This window comes from Natator depressus, chromosome 10 (assembly GCF_965152275.1).
Source record: "Natator depressus isolate rNatDep1 chromosome 10, rNatDep2.hap1, whole genome shotgun sequence".
Lineage (NCBI taxonomy): Eukaryota > Metazoa > Chordata > Testudines > Cheloniidae > Natator > Natator depressus.
The window spans coordinates 76,126,384-76,145,151 of record NC_134243.1 but is presented as its reverse complement, the minus strand read 5'-3'; the positions used below and the strand labels follow the sequence as shown (position 1 = coordinate 76,145,151).

Below are 18,768 nucleotides of genomic sequence, written 5' to 3'. Positions count from 1 at the left end.
ATGGCAGGAATTTTATACCACTGCCCACCTACAGGTTGCACAATGGCTTCCTCCAGCATAGATCCTCGGTGATTTAGCCCATGGAATGAAGACAGTTGAAACTTTGCATAACAGTCCTGGCCTGGGAGCAATTTCTTTTTCATAGCGTATTTTCAGAAATCTGTTAAATTACATTCATCTGGGGGTGGGGGGAAACAGAGGTTTAGGAGAGTTTACTAATCCTGCTCAACGTAACGAACAGCTCCAGCTGAACAAAATGAGATTCACATGTTGGGATAATGATGATGGCAAAGAAGTGAGACGCAGGTCTTGCTGTCTCTCCATCCTTCTGTTTCTTTTGGAAGATTTCTGTTTGGTTTTCTATCCCATGGATGTTTTCTGCAGCGTGCGTGCCCTGCTACAAGACTGGCAGGAGCGCTGGCGTCATTACTGTAGATGCAGTGCAAAATCCTCTTGTGAAAAGTGCCTTAGTGAAGATTTATCATACACCGTATGAACTCTTCTGAAGCCAGACAGGTTAGTGAGTTGATGACTTGTTTTCAGTACGTGTAGAGTACATGTATCACAATACATGGGGTACAAAAGTTCCCCTCCCCCTCCAGTCTAAATATGTAGGATGAAACTGGTCCCACTGAAGTCGATGGCAAACCCGCTATTGACGTCAATGGGGCTACGCTGTCACCATTATGGAGGATGTGTGTGTATTAGAGAGACCAAGACAACTCTTTCAGATAAAAGTGCTTTACATAACCTTCCACAAAAACAAACTCCCCCCTCCCCATAGGGCTCAATTCTCCTCTTCACCCCAATACAACTCCTGTGATTTCAGTGCTATTATACTGGCTCATATCAGCAGCAATGCCGCTGAATTCAATGGAGCTATGTTGGTTTACACCAGCTAAAGTCCACAGGTCTTTCAGCATTCCATGCTAGTGATGCCTTGGGTCTCTCTAATATGGCATTGGGGGTGATTTTGCCTTCAAAGCCACGGTTTGATAAAAGCAGACTTCCTGTAAAGCACTGTGTGACCAGAAGTTTGGTCACTGGTAAGAGACTGATGTAAAGCCAAGGACTAGTCCACTGAATGCAGCATACAGCATGTGAGGGCACAGAATGAACAGCTGATAGGTCAATTAAATTCTGTCTCCAAAAGCTAATTGACGAGCATTCCAGTAGATTCAAAGTTTCTATAGAGTAAAAAAGTTCTCTTTGAAAAAAAGAAGTGCCGTTTTCTTCCCCGCCCCCCACCCCTTCCCCCATGTTTTGAACTTGTCCCCCATGTCTGCGTGTCACATTCAGAGTGTCAGAATTTTTAGGCCTCCAGCTCTCTCAGTGATTCTTCTGGGATAGTTTAATAGTGACGGTTTTCACCTCAGTATATTCTGCCAGAGCGTATTCACCACTGGAAAAAAAAATAAAGCAATCACAGCGCTTGCATTTGCCATTTTTACCATACCACATTTTCATGTAGGACAGCTGCTTTCACCCAGCGGGTCTTATTTCATAGTATTGCTACATTTTATCTACACTATGCAGGCCCAGATCATCAGCTGCTTTAAATCAACATAGGTCCACCAAAGCCAACGGTGCTCTGCTGACTTATCGCAGCTGGAGAGCTGCCCCGTCCTGTCTCATAATTAGGGCCCCGACCAAATTCACTGTCCATTTTGGTACATTTCATGGTCATAGGATTTTAAAAATCGTAAATTTCATGATTTCAGCTATTTAAATCAGAAATTTCACGGTGTCGTAATTGTCGGGGTCCTGACCCAAAAAGGAGTTGTGGGGGGGGTTGCAAGGTCGTTGTGGGGGGGGTTGTGGTACTGCTACCCTGACTTGTGCGCTCTGCTGGCAGTGGCGATGCCTTCAGAGCTGGGCAGCTGGAGAGCGGGGGTGGCTGGTTGGGAGCCCCGATCTGAAGGCAGAGCTGCTGTCAGCAGCAGCACAGAAATGAGGATGGCCTGGTATGGTATTGCCACCCTTCCTTCTGCGCTGCTGCTGGCGGGTGCGGCCTTCAGGGCTCTCCGGCACCCAGCTCTGAAGGCAGCACAGAAGTAAGGGTGGCAATACCGCCCCCCCCCCGACCCTTAAAATAACCTTGCAACCCCTCAACAAACTCGTTTTGGGTCAGGACCCTCAATTTGAGAAACGCTGGTCTCCTCTGTGAAATCTGTATCGTATAGGGTAAAAGCATACAAAAGACCAGATTTCATGGTCCGTGATGTATTTTTCATGGCCGTGAATTTGGTAGGGCCCTACTCATAATGCACTTATATCTATCTATCTCTAGAGAGAGAGAGAGCGCGCGCGTGCTTTGATACAAGTCTAGCAAGAGTTGAGTGGCTAATATTCACATGAGGAATGTCTCAATTCCCAGCTTGGTGGAATTCATGAAGCGTTTTGGGAGTCTGCAGAAGGAAAGGCTCTGCGTGCACACTAACTAAAATTACAGACAGTAACTAAAATTACACTTGCTCTCTTCTTCCTTAGAATAAAATAAGCTTCTGTGTGGAAGCATGTACTGTATATACATATATAAAATATGGGGGTGGGGGAAACTTGTCGTGTGTGGCCTAAGAGATAATGTTAGTGTAGAACAACTAACTGGATGATAGGTGCATTCATTATATTACGTCCAGGTCGGGGGGGAAGAGGGATTTGCCCCTTTTCTCTTCATTGGCCAGGGGATAAAGCCCTGATGTGATTATCTAATTAGGCAGACCCTCAGGCAAAGGAAAGCTATACATTTTCTCGTGGTCTTTATAATCCTTTGGAGGGATGATTCATCATCCTTGCTCTCTATCTTGTTTAGCAAATCAAGCATCTGAACACATTTCTCTTCCAAAACAAAGCCAATTGAGATGGTTAATAATAGATTGTGAGTTAACACCTAGGAAGGAGCTCTGTGGTTAGGACAAAGCAAGTCCTTAGGAAGCCCCTGAACAGGGTAATTGCAAGCTGCTTCTCCTATGCCTATGCAGTGATGAATCCGCCTCTGGAAATGTGAGTTCTATTCCCAGTCCTGCCACTGATTCTCATGGGACGTTGGGCCAAAATTTTCAAGGGTGGACGCTAAGTTGGGTGCTAGAATGTTGGGGTGACCAACCTGAGACAGACCTGATTTCCAGAGGTACTGAGAAAAAGCTAGCAGCCCTTCAGTAACTGAAAAGCTTGGAATGGGGGAAGCAGAATTCATTTTTCTCTGGCAGGCTCTCTGTACAACCACAGGAACCCATCCCCAAACACCTTCCCAAGCCCTAACCTCCATCAGCAGGTGAAGCAAGGGGAATTCATTACATGACAGCCTTGGTCTGATGTTTACCTGGCAAGGAAATATCCTTTATCGTTAAAGCAAGAGTAGGAGCTAGTTAACTGAGTTTTGAAAAGCGGTTTTAGGACAGAGAGCACTGAGTGCTGTGGATGACTTGCACTCTGGGCAAGGGGGATTCTAAGGGCACTATTCACATGAACAAATCACAGTGGAAGTTTTTACACCCTCTTGCTCTCACTCGATCATTTCCCTGCCATTGCAGGGGCCTTGGGCACATAACAGTCTAGTCTCCTGTGGGCTGTAATACTTTGGTCTCATTTTTTTCAGTTGCTGGGTTTAATGTGGGGGGTTGGTGGCCTATGATATACAGGCGGTCAGACTGATTTGGTGGTCCCTTCTGCTCTCAAACTCTGTGATAAGTTTCACTGGTATAAATCACAACATAGAGGTGTAAGGGCAATCCAGCCCCAACAGTTTAAGGCAAGCTTGGTGAAAGCCTTACTAAGTCATCACACTTACAATATTGCATTTAAATTTCTAGATAGAAAAGAGATAACAAAACTGAGTTAAAAACCAAAAAACCAAAACAAACTTACAGTTCTCTGCCATTTCCTGACATCTTAAAACCACCAAAAGGAGCTTGTGCATAAAGGGCATTGTAGCAGTTGATCCTATGATCAAACATAATTTATCAGATTAAACACTTGGAAGATGGGGGAAATATATTCATGTTTATTAGTAGTCATGAGTTGCCTGACAAACGTGTATCTCTTCCCTTTTATATACTTCACTAGGTGTTTTATTCACTACATTTTGGTCATTTCAGCCACAGAGTTTGATTTTTTCATAGCAGGAAACAGAATATTTGAGAAACCATCATTCTCTACCAAGATTGGTCCTTTTTGTCCATTTTCCAGCCAGGACCAGCGAACACATATGTAAAGGTTTTAAACTGTGTCTATGCTAGTTTCCAAGCCTCATTTAAAAAACACACTTTTTAAAAAATATAACCTATTTCCTTGTCTAGACATGCCCGTCTCAGCTGCAACAGCTTTGCTACTGTCCAGAGTACATGCCGGCTCAACCCGTAGCGATGGGTGTAAGAATACAATTGTATTAGACACATCTGTGTTGTGGTGAGAGTAGAAATTGCTAGTGTAACCCACTGGTGAGCGAATGTCACACTAGCTCCACCGAGGTCCTACTTCTATAGGACACTAGCTGTGGTGTGATTACAAGGATTCAAAACCTGATCCCTTGACTACAGCACCTGAGCAAGGTGAGCAGGATTTGGTCTGTTGCAACAGACAGGACTTTAGCATCACATGCAGAAGTGTGGTGAAGGCCTTCTTCAAAACCAAAGACCCTATTCTCCAGTAAATATCCTCACCGAGGCAGAGGCTGAAAATCTTGGATAAATACAAAGTATTGTTGCTAAATAGAAAAGATTTTTTAAAAACCATACTATCAGGCACCAGAGCAAAACTGCCATTGACTACAGCGGGGCCAGGATTTCAGCCCAGTTCTTTAAACTGTCCTAATATTAAATCAGGAGCTTTGTACACAAAATGCGGACTTGCCTCGTTAACCGGTAACATGGTGCCATCTACTGTTCAAACCGATCTGTTACCTTGTCTGAGACCTTATACAATAATTACATAATAAAGCTTCTCAGAAGGCATAACCATGTTCATCGATAAGGCAGCATATGCTGTTGGGATTTTCCATAGGAGAGAGTACATTTAAAATGTGTGGGAACTAACACAGTTTGGTTTCTCTAAAATACATTTCACTCTCACTCTCTCATTTTGAGCAATAGCTATTGCTTCTTAGGACAAAATTTCAAGAGGATGGGAGCTCAGGGTCAGTGCTACTGGTCAGCAGGGCTCAGACACATTGTAAACTACCTCGGTGTATCGCAATCCCATAGGCAGAAACACATTTACCAGACTGTTCCAGATTCCAGCGCAGAAGCTAATGTCAGAGCTCTGTCCAGATTTTTTGTGAACACTGCTGCTGTGAGTCCATATTCAGTGTTATTTGCTCTTTTTATGACCTCTTCTATACTTTTGAACTTCATTATCGACTGCACTGGTCCAAAAATCTGTAAGCAATTAAACTGGCATTACTCTGCAAAGATCAGGGAGTGTTCTGAAAATTAAAACTTAGAAATGTTATATGGATGTCTTCAGTTTTGGTGTTTTAAGGTTTTAAATCTGTATGATGGACCTGCTCTTGTGGAAGCCAATGACAAAACTCCCCACTGATTGCCAATGAAATCTGGTTCAGGCCCAGTGTGAAGTGAGGTGCTACAGTAATAGACCTATGCAAACCTCAGAAGATTAAAGATTTTCCTTCGCATTATGGAATCTTGTAATCTACATGAGCAAAAATTATCTGGTTAAAATGGGCAAGAGAAAGTTCTGGATACGTTTAAAATGGTTCATTCTTTCTCCATTCAGAACTCTAACTTTCTATGGGCTCAACAAGCACTTGCTGTAGTTGAAATGTACAACATTTACATACATTTTCACCCAGGTTTTCTACAGCCTCTGGTTTTCTATAGCTTTGTTGATACAAGCCACTGATTTTGCACACCCAAGTGGCTGCCCACCACTTCTGCATGCACTCGCTCTGCAGGTGCATAACCTGGCTCGTGTATTTATAAGGGCAATCTGCAGCCACAAAATAGTACAAGCCTACTGTTCTGAGCACAAGTGGGCTGAAGTTTCTCACAAAGTACAGTACAGAAGCAATGCCAGGAGACTTCTATGTGTTGATGATCATATGCTATGCAGGCTGATACTCCACTGATGAAATGGAGACATGCTCCCACATGTAGCTTTCCACAGGGACATCCCCTGCAAGAGCTTAAATCAATTGTTTCACAAAAAGATGGACTCCAAACAAGTTGTTGCAAATTCCTGCCTTTTTAAGGTCTGTGTTCTTAATGGAGACTTACTAGCAGACAGAGTAAAAGAACATATTTGCAGCAAAACTGCAAATGAAAGAAACTGGAGAAGCCCCATGAATCATGAGTTTGGGATCTGGAGGTAACTCATTTGAAAGAGGTTCGTCATGGGATTGTCTGTTCAGCTCTTATTCTTCTCTATTTTTAGGACACTCATGCCCAGGCTGACTGAGATTTTTCCAGGTTCCTCAGAGACTGCATGGCAGATCTGACACATCAAGACAACACTTTCTTTCCCAGGAGTACACAATAAGTGTCCCCATAAAAAGGTCTAGGCTAAACTATCAGACACCAGTGTCAATAGGACCTTGGCAGCCACTTTATTCCCATTCCATTTCCCAATGGAAATACATTAGTTAATACTGTTTCAAAGGGACACCTCAGGGTCTAAATCACATGCCGCTTGTTTCAGCTTGCTTGCTATTCAATACTGAAAACCAGAGCTTCTGACTTACACGTCTGGTTTTCCCAGTATTTTGACACTAGGATGACTGAGCCAGCACAAACAAGGATAACAGCAAGAGAAGAATAGCGTTTACACCTGCAATTACTGGGCTCACCAAGTTTCTCTTTGTAGGTTACTGGGATATTCTAACTTGTCCATGAGTTCCAACGTCAGGGTTTCACTCGGAGGCATTACAAGTACTCATGGCTTTCTAGCAACAGTGGGGTTAGAACTTAGATCACCATGCCCAAAAGCACAGGGGGCATATCCCTGGAGCTAGAGGGGAACATCTCCTAACTTTGGACAGCATAAACCCTGGCATGCACAGTTGAGCAGTTCTCATTCCATCCAGTAGGGGGCACAAAACAGCACATGGTACCCTACTGAGCCAGCTACGTATAATATGTAACTGTGGATTTAGATGGTCCGAGAATTTTCTGATCATGGAGAGGGAGCAGGCAGGTGAGGAATTTCTGTAACTAGTAAATATATGCCTGAATTATTGCAATTTGCTGAATTTGCAAGTCAGAAAAATACCGTCAATGCCCTTCCATTAAAAATCGTTTCATTTTCAGTAACAACGTTCATAGCAACTACATGAAACCCTGATTCAGCACCATATTGAAGCATATGCTTAAATTTAAACATATGCTTAAGTGCCATTGACTTTAATGGGGGCTTAAGAAGCTTTCCTGATTAGAGGTGCTTTTCTGAATGGGGGCCTGAACGCTTACAACTGAAGTTCATACACAGATACATTACTGTAGCACGCTCATTGGCACTGTGCTGCTGGCACTTATTTTGAAAAAGAAGGGCAAGAAAGCACTTGTTTTATTTGGGGGGGGGGGAGAACCCCCAGGAATTATATGTACTATACAAACAGATAAAAGAAAAACAGGCAACCACACTTTGGCTCTAACAACTTTGACAATATCCCCTTCCCTCTCCCCTCTTATTAAATTTCCACTTCTGGTTATTTGGCAGATTATTTTTTAAATAAACCTCGGAAATTCCCCTATTACCGAAATGCTAGAAATTCATTTCTGCCCCACGCAGCTTTTTGGGATGCTCTGTCAACTTAATAAATTCTGCAATTTTCAGCAGTTTATTTTGCTTGACATCTACTAAGATCGTGGCTGAAAAATTTTCAGATTAGTGGGACTCTCACTGAAAATAATGACGGAAAAGCACTGTTAAAATACTGTGGCTATGGCTTCTACACGTGACCGGAAATCTAAACCCGCCGATGAGTACTGTACCTCCTCTTTGGCAATTCGCATGTTGTCAGTAACCTCGGAAAACACGGTGGGTTTTATGAACAGACCTCTGTCTCCAATGGCTAAACCCCCACACTCCAGCTTGGCACCTTCCTTCTTCCCGCTTTCTATCAGCTCCAAAATTTTATCAAACTGTTTTTGGTCAATCTGTCAGATACAAAAGGCATGTCATGGAACAGCAGCTCTGTGTTGTCACTGTAATTCCAAAGACTTGATTCAATTGCAGCTATATTATCGGACAATGGTTAAACAATTTCAGCACATTGTTAGATTGTACTATTGAGGTTTGCATTTCACTTAGGATTCAGCTACATTACGAAAATGACCATATCTAAGCATGATTAACAGAGCTTGTCTATACCTGGACTTAGTCCAAAATAGCTATTGCACTTAAAAATCACCCCCTCCCTTAATGCGAATTAACACTCAAACGTAGACAAGCCTTTTGGAGACTAAGGGTATGTCTACACCAGTGGCTCTCGACCTTTCCCGATTACTGTACCCCTTTCAGGAGTTGGATTTGTCTTGTTTACCCCCAAGTTTCACCTCACTTAAAAACTACTCGATTACAAAAATTAGACATAAAAATACAAGTGTCACAGCTCACTGTTACTGAAACATTGCTGATGTTCTCATTTTTACCACATAATCATAAAATAAATCAATTGGAATATAAATATTGTTCTTAGAGCAGTATAAGCAAGTCATTGTCTGTATGAAATTTTAGTTTGTACTGACTTCACTCGTGCTTTTTATGCACCCCCTGGAAGACTTCTGTGTACCCCCCTTGGGTACGGTACCTCTGGTTGAAACCATTGGCCTACAGCACAGTCATGGGAAGTGATTGCAGCTCACAAAGCCATACCCAAGCCAGCGGTAGTCCAGCCAGCTCAGGTCCTGGTAGCAGTGAACCTGTGGCAGAATGCATTTCAGTATGGCCTGGACAAGCCTACCTGGAACCTGGTCCTCACTCACGGGGAACTGCCATGGCTACACTGCTAACGGCACCCGAGATAGCTGGATTAAAACTAGCTCAGGTATGTCTGCATTACCTCAAATCACCCCCCGCCCCCTCACCCTGTGGTACTAACGCAGACAGACCCATAACAGCGTCGCAACAATTTCTGGTCCTCTGTCATCCTCTTTCCACACTGGCAGGACCAGACAGCCCTAGGACACGGTTCATCCCCAACCTTGTTAAACCAGTGAAGATCTAAGCATACCACAGCCCTCAGGTGGGCAGTGCTGCAGCCTGTTCCTTTTGGAAATGGTTTTTAACAGCAAGTGCACATCAAAATGATCCTGTATTGGACTGTCAATCTTTCCCACTCACTACAAACTTTCATGAGTAATTTGGCCTCTAGTCAGAGAAGGGTCCTGATTTGACCTTAGTAGATGCGGGCATCAGGATGCAGGAGTCAGGGTTTGCAAGACCCAGCCCAAAGCAGACGCAGTCATATAACCCCCGCTAGATTATCCACCCGCGACAGTTCGCCATAATTAATTCTGACCTCATGCTTCCAATCTGAATTTACCCAAAAAACAAACATCAGAGCTCTGGGGAATAATGAGATATTTGGGAAGCCAGGTACACAAGGAAGAGCACAATATAACGTACGTGTTGCTGAGTGCATGCAAAATTTGCCTCTGCAACAAAAACACAAAGCAAATACAAAGTATACATGACAGGTTTCAGAGTAGCAGCCGTGTTAGTCTGTATTCGCAAAAAGAAAGGGAGTACTAGTGGCACCTTAGAGACTAACCAATTTATCTGAGCATAAGCTTTCGTGAGCTACAGCTCACTTCATCAGATGCATCCGATGACATGTGCTGTAGCTCACGAAAGCTTATGCTCAAATAAATTGGTTAGTCTCTAAGGTGCCACTAGTACTCCTTTTCTTTTAAAGTATACATGTTGCACTCACATGTAACACATAGGGTAGGGTAAAGTAGAGGATGGAAAACAATCTTTCAAGAATGCAAAGTGCTGCCTGGGGAAATGGCTGCGATCACAGATGATGCAGGGTGCCACCTACAAGAGTTGGCAGGTGGTTTGCATATTGTTTATTTGCCTGGTTGCCACATGTGAATAATTTGAAAGTATCTGTGAGCGCTTCCCATGCTGACCTGTCTCTGGCCATGACCAATCTAGGTCAATCAACCACTTTGCATCACAAAAAAACAAGAATATTTATACAGCTGTAACTTCTTGTAAAGCAAAGGCCTGTCAGATGATGAAACACATTGAGGAAAAAAACAAAAACAAAACAACCTGTTTCCAAAAGCGACATACAAGGGTAGGATTGCTGGTGCTTTTCATTTCAACTAGAGCTTGCAAGACTCTTAACTCTGACCTCTACTTTATCAAGGAGAGGAAGGATAGTCCAGTGGTTAGGACAGTAATGTAGCCCCTGGGAGACTCAGGTTCAGTTCCCTGGGCTGCCAGACTTCCCGTGTGACCTTGGGCAAGTCACTTAGCCTCTATGCCTCAGTTTCCCCATCTGACCAATGGCAATATTAGTACTGCCCTACCTCCCAGGGGCATTGTGAGGAGAAATAAATTAAAGACTGCGAAATGTTCTGATATATTATGCTTCTGATCAAACAAGAGCTATTTATTATTTACAGTTTTGAATTTTGGTTTTACCCTCTATTAAAGATGCCTGATCTGCTAAGACAAATCCTGTTATTGATCCATCTAAACCAGAAAGCAGTGGTCAATACCTGATTCAGAGGAAAGCAATATATACACACACACACACACACACACAGACAATATTGTATACCCCTCCCCCAACGACCATAGTAGAAGCATCAGAAGAAAAGAAAAAAAAACCAAACAACCCCTCCTCCTAGCACACTTGATTAGTTGGGCAAGGGTCTACATGGAGAAGCTTTGCCTTCCTGATGCCTGCAGTATTTCAATATTATTTCATAAGCAGATGTTTATGACCTGATGTGCGAGATTTGATTACTCTTTTATTATCTTGCTTTGCTCAACTACACGTTATTGAAATTATCCAGCCTCCTAAAATCCAGCACCAATGTCTGACTCAGTGGCTTCTGCCCAGTGAATTCCACAGGGTGACTCTAGGTTGCATAAAGGAATATTCACTTTCATTTGTTTTATGGGTGTTGTCTTGCTCATTTATTACAAGGAAAGGTATTCAACCCACAAACGCACACCACAGACTAACTGGAGTTCAAGATGCCACTCAGAATTTTGTAGGGCCCCCCCTCAAGGTCCCGCCAACATTTTCTTCCCAAGCAAAATATATTTCTTATTTGTGGTTTCTCCTCCCATGCATGCCCCATCCAGACCTTTAGCCATCATTGTGGCCCTTCTCCAGACCATTTTGATCTTTGCTAGAAATGTAAGGTAAAATACCCTTAACCAATGCGTGGCAGAACACTGTACGGTTTTCTTCCTCCACCGGCTGTAGCAGGTAATTGTGCAAGTGGACTAGATACCCAATCCACCAATATCTCATCAGAATGGGCAGACAGTGGTAATCTGTCCCAGTCTATTAGGGTTTTAACACAACCGAATATTGTCTGCCAGGCACCATTTATTGATGGATTAGGTAGCAAATTTGCAGTTTGGACTGACTTACTGTATTATTCTCTACAGTCACTCAACCCCAAGCACCAGAATTCCCTGGGTCTGCATGTGAAATCAGCACTTGGCTCAGACCCCCCCTGCTGGATGCCATGTATGCTGCAACATAGGTTGGATGGACACACCCACCCTGCCTAGGTGCTCAGCATGATGGGACTGCTTGCTCAAATGATCACTTGTAGCTGATGTTGGATCCCCAGTCTCCTTGTTATTGGGGCAGGAGTAATAAAGGATTGCCATCCTTGCTGCGTGATCCGAGGGCAGCAGAACTGTACCTGGCATACCCCAATGGAGGGACTCACCCTCAACTGAGCGGCACTCGCTAGACAGGGGACATGGGTCCCAAAGCTCAATGAATTGAGAGAGGGTGGGGAGAGGTACTTGTATCTGGTGGTATGGGCCCAGTTTAAGGGTCCTAGATACCATGTAACCCTTCCTCTCTCCATGGTATAACAAAAGAGCTAATTTGGACTCAATTGCTGCAGAGCTGAAATCACTGATACCTTGGTCTAAATATTAGGCCTACTTTGTGATAGTGTCTCTATTGCAAGAGGCTGTCCCACTAACAGCTGAAATCACTGAGAGCTGTGTTAAGTGTGGGGGGTGGGGGCTGAAGACATCTTGGTGAGGGGGCAGCTGGTGGAGAGGCATAGCAAGTGGCTAGCAGGGTGGCTGGTGGAGAGGGCCAGAGGAGAGCCCCACAGAGGTGTGGCAATCAGCCTTTGGGGGCAACAAGCAAGTGCCCAAACAGTGCAGTATGTAAGGTGCCTCCTGATTCTCCCCCTGCCCCTCTCCACACAAGGTGGGAAGTGAACTCTGCGGATGAACCTCTGAAGTCTGGGGCTGCACTGGCAACTGTGAGTGGGGTACAGAGAAGGATGGGCACATTAAAGGGACTTTTGGGTTGCTGGACTTAAGAGGGGAAAAGGACACTGCCCAACTTATTTGGGGGTGGGTCTTTTGCTCATGGTTTGTGTTTATGAGCCCTAGTGGCGGTGTTTTCCCAAATTAATGCTGAGTTAATTTCCTCCTTTTATTTAAAGTTTTTTGCTACACTCAGACTCTGTGCTTGTGAGAAGGGAAGTATTGCCTCTTAGAGGAGCCCAGGGGGTGGTGTGTAATTGTCCCAAGGGGTGTGGGCTCGAGCCGGTTTCATGGTGTATTGTTGAAAAGGAACCCGTAGACACTGAACCTGGCCCTTGTTGCCGCTGGCTTCACTTGGCAGAAGGGTTACACATATGTTCCCCTGCGGCACTACAAAGGGGAAGCTAATGCAGTAACTTGGCTACTCATATACAAATATGCATGGGCCATACATGTCCTTCCTGTGGGTCAGGGAGACACAAATGGATGTAAGGCCAGGGCATCCCCAGGAAAGCAGCCTCCCAGCTCCTGGGCATCTTCAGGGAGAGAGTGTAGTGTTGTGGCCTGCTCCCATTGCGCCAGCTGCGTGCCATGACCCAGCCCAGAGGAGCAATGCAGTGTGAGTTGTTGGGGCTATTACCACACATTTAGATGTTTGATGACGAGGGAACAAGACCCTTTGTGCAGATAGAAAAGGAGTTTGGGGCCCAGCAACTATGTGGTCCATCAGCCACACAGATATTCTGCAGCGGGGAAAATAGCATGCATGGAGAGAGAGAGAGGGGGACGAGGAGGAGAAGAAATATTCTGTGTAGCTTCCTTGCCCTGACATTGTGCTCCTTCTCCTTACTGTTTGAATGCCTATTTGACGCCCCTCTGGGTACGCCATGCCCAGCGCAACAGCTAAGGCTTTTAAGTATTGCAAGTTATTAACAAACATACATCTAAGACGTGCTCTCTCTGTATTCATCTTCCCTGCCCGGGAGAAGGTAATGGAGAGAACAATGGAATCTGCCTGCTGCAGCTCTGACAGTAGACACAGGCCTAAGGAGCCATTCAGCCAAAGTCTCCCAACTGTGTTTTTTTTAAAAATGTCTAGAACATGGGTCAGGTTTCCAGCTGCTGGCACTCTGCATTGCTCCACTGGACTTCAGTGGAGCTATGCTGATTTACAGCAGCTGAGGAGCTGCTCCTAGATTCTCACAGCAGCACCAAAAACCAAAACACAACACGACCTTGATTTGGGACATCAGGGATTTTTTCTGGAAAAATATTTTGCAGATTTAAAAAAAAATTCTGGACCCTTCAGCCTGGTGTAAATCAGGAATAACTTTACTGACTACAAATGGAGTAACTCCTGAGTTACATAGGTGTAAGTAAGAGGAGAATCTGATGGTCAGATGGTGTAAGCAGAGTTTCAATGATGTACACAAGCTGAGGATTGAGCCCTGTATCTTTGGTAACTACTTTTGGAGGATTTACTGGTTTTTGATATTTTAAAATGGTTTTGAAGGTTTTTTTTCCCCCTTTTCCTTCCCCTCCTTCAGATTTGAGCCATTTGTTCCAAAATGCACATGTTTCCCCACTGCCAGCCTGGAATGTACCCTGTCCAAAAGCCAGACTCCAGAGAAGCAGCTGTTCTGATTATGTGCAGACAGAGGAAGTGGTTTGTGTTGCACTGGGAACCACAGGACAGTGCTGAAAACAGCCTCCCATGCTCCACTCCCTATCTTGCGTCTCTTCTTGTTCAGATGGTTGGCACACCGACATGCGGGAGAGAGGGAAAAGTCATATGCATCAGGTCAGGTAGAACAGGAGAAACAGGACATGTGGTCATGTTGTTTGTGAGCCGGTGAACACCCCAACTTCACTACTAGCTGCTTTATCATCTGTATTACCATAGCACCTACTTATGGATCAGGACCCTGTGGTGCTAGGTGCTGTACAAACACAGAATAAAAGGACAGCCCCAACCCTTAGGAGCTTTCAGTCCGAAGTACCCTCACTCTCACTGAACAACTAAGGCCTGGTCTACACTAGAAAATTAGGTCTATATAACTACATCACTCACAGCAGGGGCGTGAAAAATCCACACCCCTGAGCAACATTGTTAAATTGACCTAGTGTAGACAGCACAAGGTCGACAGGAGAACTGTCCTGCCAACCTAGTTACTGCCTCTCAGGGAGATGGATTACCTAGGCCAGTGGGAGAACCCCTCCCGTCAGCATAGGTAGCTCCTTCACTGAAGCGGCGCTACTGCAGTGTTTTAAGTGTAGACCAGCCCTTACTCTGCAAGTAATACCACTGGCTTCAAACAGGACTGTTGCAGAGGAAGGTGTTGCTCAACGCAAGGCCACATGTACACTACAGCACTGTAGCTGTGCCACTGTAGCGTAGATGCTTCCTACAGGACCAGGAGGTATTTTTGTTTCCCAGGTGCAGTAGGTAACCTCTCCCCTCAGCTGGCAGTAGCCAGAAGTATTCTTCCATTGACCTAGCTGCATTTACAGCGGGATGGAGGTCGGCACTCCGGCATACCAATTTTTCACACTGCTGAGCAATGTAGCTATGTTGATCTAAATTTTAGCTGTAGACTAGGCCCAGGCAAAGGCATCAGAATCTGGTCTTATCTCACTAGCCATTAGTTAGCATTCTTTAATTACCACATACCTGTTATCAAGGGCCCCTTTCTGCCATCCTTATTCACCTTGAGCTGTAATTTACTCATGCAAGCAGTCCAGTGATTTCAAAGCCATGAAATCATGACTTGCACGAGGAAGTCGTTTGCGCAGTCAGAATGGCTGGCAGAGTTGGGCCCTCATCGGTTTCAGAGCTCCAACTGTAAGCAGAGCCGCCTATTTCATACAGGGCTATCATGGTGATGGCCTAAGCCTTTCAAGTCTGTGTTGGGAAAAGTCTGAACCAGTAGAAAGTTATGGATTCTAGAGTTAGAACAAGCCATGAAACTTTTTGGAGTGGCATTTTCTCATTTACCTTTGGCAGAGCACAAGTTCTGGGGTGCCACTGGTTTGTTATGTTTTATTAATAACTGGTTGACCTAGGAGAAGATGAAACATTTCCCTCAATCGTGGATCTTTATGGCTTCCTTAGAAGGGATAAGAAGAGGCGTAAAAGCCCAAAATGTTGGCAAGGCTGATATTCAGCTTGGCACCATCCTGCCTTCCGCTTAAACCCTCTGTGCATTAGGGGTTTTGTTCTCTACTTCTACATATTACCCCTCCTGCAAAGAGGTAGCATCACTGTTTTATAGCTGAATTATAACACATCTGCAGCCACCACACTCTGCCTGCACAAAATACTCCGTGCCGTAATAGGTTTTGCATTACTATGCAAAAGGGCAGCCCACTTGGGTAAATTTCTTTATTGTCCAGCTTTCAGTTCATTTATGGAAAGAGCCAACATGTCAACCCTCATGATTAATTGATGTTTAGAACAGAGAGAAGAAACAATACAATGACGTATTAGTCACTGGATCAGGACTGCAGCTCACACAGGAGCACCACTCGCACCAGGAGTGCGGAAAACTATTCTTGAGCACATCATTACCTGTGGCCCTTGTTCAGTTTTGGCATCGAATGGGTCTCCAATGAGTCTTTTCTTGGCATACTCCACGCTGCGCTTGACAAATTCTGGGTAGATCTGCTCCTCCACAAATACTCGAGAGGCAGCAGTGCAGCACTGGCCTTGATTAAAGAAAACTCCTTGATGGGCACATTCGACCGCCAAGTCCACTGGAATGGAAAGGTCACCACAGAGAGTGAGGCGTTCTACTGACTTGAACCAGAAGTTAATGAGACTTATTGAAAGTCCCTCACTATCCCTTCCCCCTCTCAATGCTTCCTCAAAAAAAAAAAAAAAAAAAAACCACCACACACACAAAACAAACAAAACAAAAAACAAAAAAAAAAAAACACACACACCACTCACTTCAAGGAGGCCTATAAAACTACCGAAAAAGAAAGCTCCCTGTGAGCCTCAAGACATGACCAAATCTTCTGCCTGTCTGTACCACCATCCTCCCTCCCGGTACAGTCTCTGGTTGTGCATGTCTCAGCTAAGGGCCCAGTTTGGTCACCTTGACTCACACGGAGTAGTACCTTACTCCCCATGAGTAGTCCCATTAAGGATGGCAGAATTTAGTCCTTATCCCCTGTGATGGGAAGTATTGTGGGATGGATGCTGCCTTTACAGAAAACAGCTGCAGCTTCTCTTCTGTCTGGGAGACTAAAACGAGTCAGTGCAGGAGTGCTGGCTGAGAAAATTGTGTGGGCAGCCGAGCAGGGGTGCACAGATACAATACACCATCTCTGCAGCCTCAGCCAGCGGGGCTCTTCCCTGCGGGTCACCCCCAGAGAGGGCAGCATTCGGAACAGCCCCCTATAAAGGGGGGGGGGAACAGCCCTCCCTTTATAGCCTGGCTGGTGCAGGGAGTGGTGTAGCACACCCTCTAGCAAAGGAGTCTTGGCCAGGCTTTGTGGCAAGTTGGACCACGCTGCGTCCTCTGCTGGAGAGGTTACATGGGAGTCACTAGCAGTGCTGTGTGGGCCACTGAGACTAGAAAAATTAATTGCAATGTGACAAATACTTACAGTCAGCATCTGCACACACAATGCAGGGGTTCTTCCCTCCAAGCTCCAGGGTCACCCTTTTGAGATTACTTTTAGAGGCCGCTTCCTTGATCAGTTTTCCAACCTATGGCATTGGGATTCACAGGACACAGGTTTATTCCTCAAAAAAAAAAATTACTTCATTCAAAGTGTCGTAAAATGCATGAGGTTAACAAGAAACAGCTGGAATTGTAAAATAATTCTTCCAGGTTTCTAATTGCTGAATTTTCTAGTTCTCACCACCTGCTTCTACAAGGTACTTAGCCATCCAAGGTGGGCCTTGCAATTTTAAAATCACAAATATTTATCATTTGTCTTAGATAAGGGAAATGTAGGGGCCTGGTATTCTATAGTTCTTACCTATGCAAGCGGTCCCCTGGAAGTCGTTTTTTGGACAGAGTAAGGGCTGCAGGATCAGGCCCCTAATTGGACAATGCAGGAAGTATTGCTAATGGACTACTGTTCTTATAAAAAAGTACAATCAGGTGACACCCTGCCATTTCTTACGAAATCACTGTGTCATGGCTCCACACTTAATGAGGTGAGTTTTGCACTTAAAGAAGGGATTCGGTCTCTGGTATCAGTATATCCTCTACCACAGGACAGGTTTTAATTTTTGACTACAAAATGAATTGCCCTAAGAATTTACAATATAGTCATATAATTAGGGCTGGTCAAAAAAAATGGAAAAAATGTTTTTTCCATGAAAATTTTTGTTCAAAAATTTAAAAAAAAAAAATAAAAAAATTGTTTCATTTGAATTTTCCCCTAGTATTTTCTGACAAGATGATTTGAAAACAAACAAACAAACAAACAAACAAAAAAAAACCAACACACCAACCATTGTGATCTAGTTGGTCCTCCTGCATAACACAGATCGCAGAACTTTCCCCAAACAATGTGTGTTTAAATCTTTTCCTAAAAAATAAGCTGTAGTTCAATCTTGACTGAAGAATTGGTAGGTTGTTCTAATGGTGAACTACTCTGGCCCTTAAAAATGTAGGCCTTATTTGCTGTCTGAATCAGTCTAGGCTCAAATTCCAGACATTGGATTTTGTTTTACTTTTGCCTGCTCGACTGAAGAGTCCATCATCAAATGTTTGTTCCCCAAACATGCATTTACAAACTGTGACCAAGTTACTCCTTAGCCTTCTCTTTGTTCCACTAAAGAGATTGTGCTCCTTGATTCTATGGTATGTTAATGGTATGTCCTTTCAACCTTGTACTCAGTTTTATGCCTGGGAGAAACTCAGATCTTGTTGAATCAGAACAGTAAAAAAACATAAAAGTTTCAATCAGCTGAAGAGCTGGTTACACTCAAGTTTCACCTGCTACCTTTATAACCAGAGCAAGATTCCCAAACCAGAAGTGAACCTGGTCCTTCCAATTAGCAGTGCAGAGTCCTCCCAGCCAGCCCTCAAGATAATAGAAACAGAAAGCTGTCTTGTGCTGCAAATTAACATAACTTGCTATAAAGCTAACCAGGTAAGAGACCTTATATGGTAGCTGCTTGATTAGGAATAAATTAAATATGCTGAAAAGTAGGAAGCTAGAAGGAGACACTGTCAGGTAATTGAAGATCAAAATTGTTAGGCATTTATGTTAACCTAAAACATGGTTTTAAAAATGTTTTCATTCTTCACTGTTCCATGTTCATTTTGATTTAAACAATCGCCTGCAGTATTTGCACCC

General features: G+C 44.1%; 1 protein-coding gene across 1 annotated transcript in view; it reads right to left on the bottom strand.

Annotated features, from left to right (window-relative positions):
• Positions 1 to 1,274: 1,274 nt before the first annotated feature.
• ALDH1A3 (aldehyde dehydrogenase 1 family member A3) overlaps positions 1,275 to 18,768 on the bottom strand; it is a 48,767-nt gene continuing 31,273 nt past the window's right edge. The window contains exons 8-13 of the mRNA XM_074966548.1: positions 17,059 to 17,161; positions 16,016 to 16,200; positions 7,947 to 8,111; positions 5,218 to 5,375; positions 3,868 to 3,942; positions 1,275 to 1,402 (exon numbers count right to left, since the gene is read on the bottom strand). Coding sequence (XP_074822649.1) covers positions 1,330 to 1,402; positions 3,868 to 3,942; positions 5,218 to 5,375; positions 7,947 to 8,111; positions 16,016 to 16,200; positions 17,059 to 17,161 — 759 coding nt within the window. The 3' untranslated portion in view covers positions 1,275 to 1,329. The remainder of the gene's footprint in view (positions 1,403 to 3,867; positions 3,943 to 5,217; positions 5,376 to 7,946; positions 8,112 to 16,015; positions 16,201 to 17,058; positions 17,162 to 18,768) is intronic.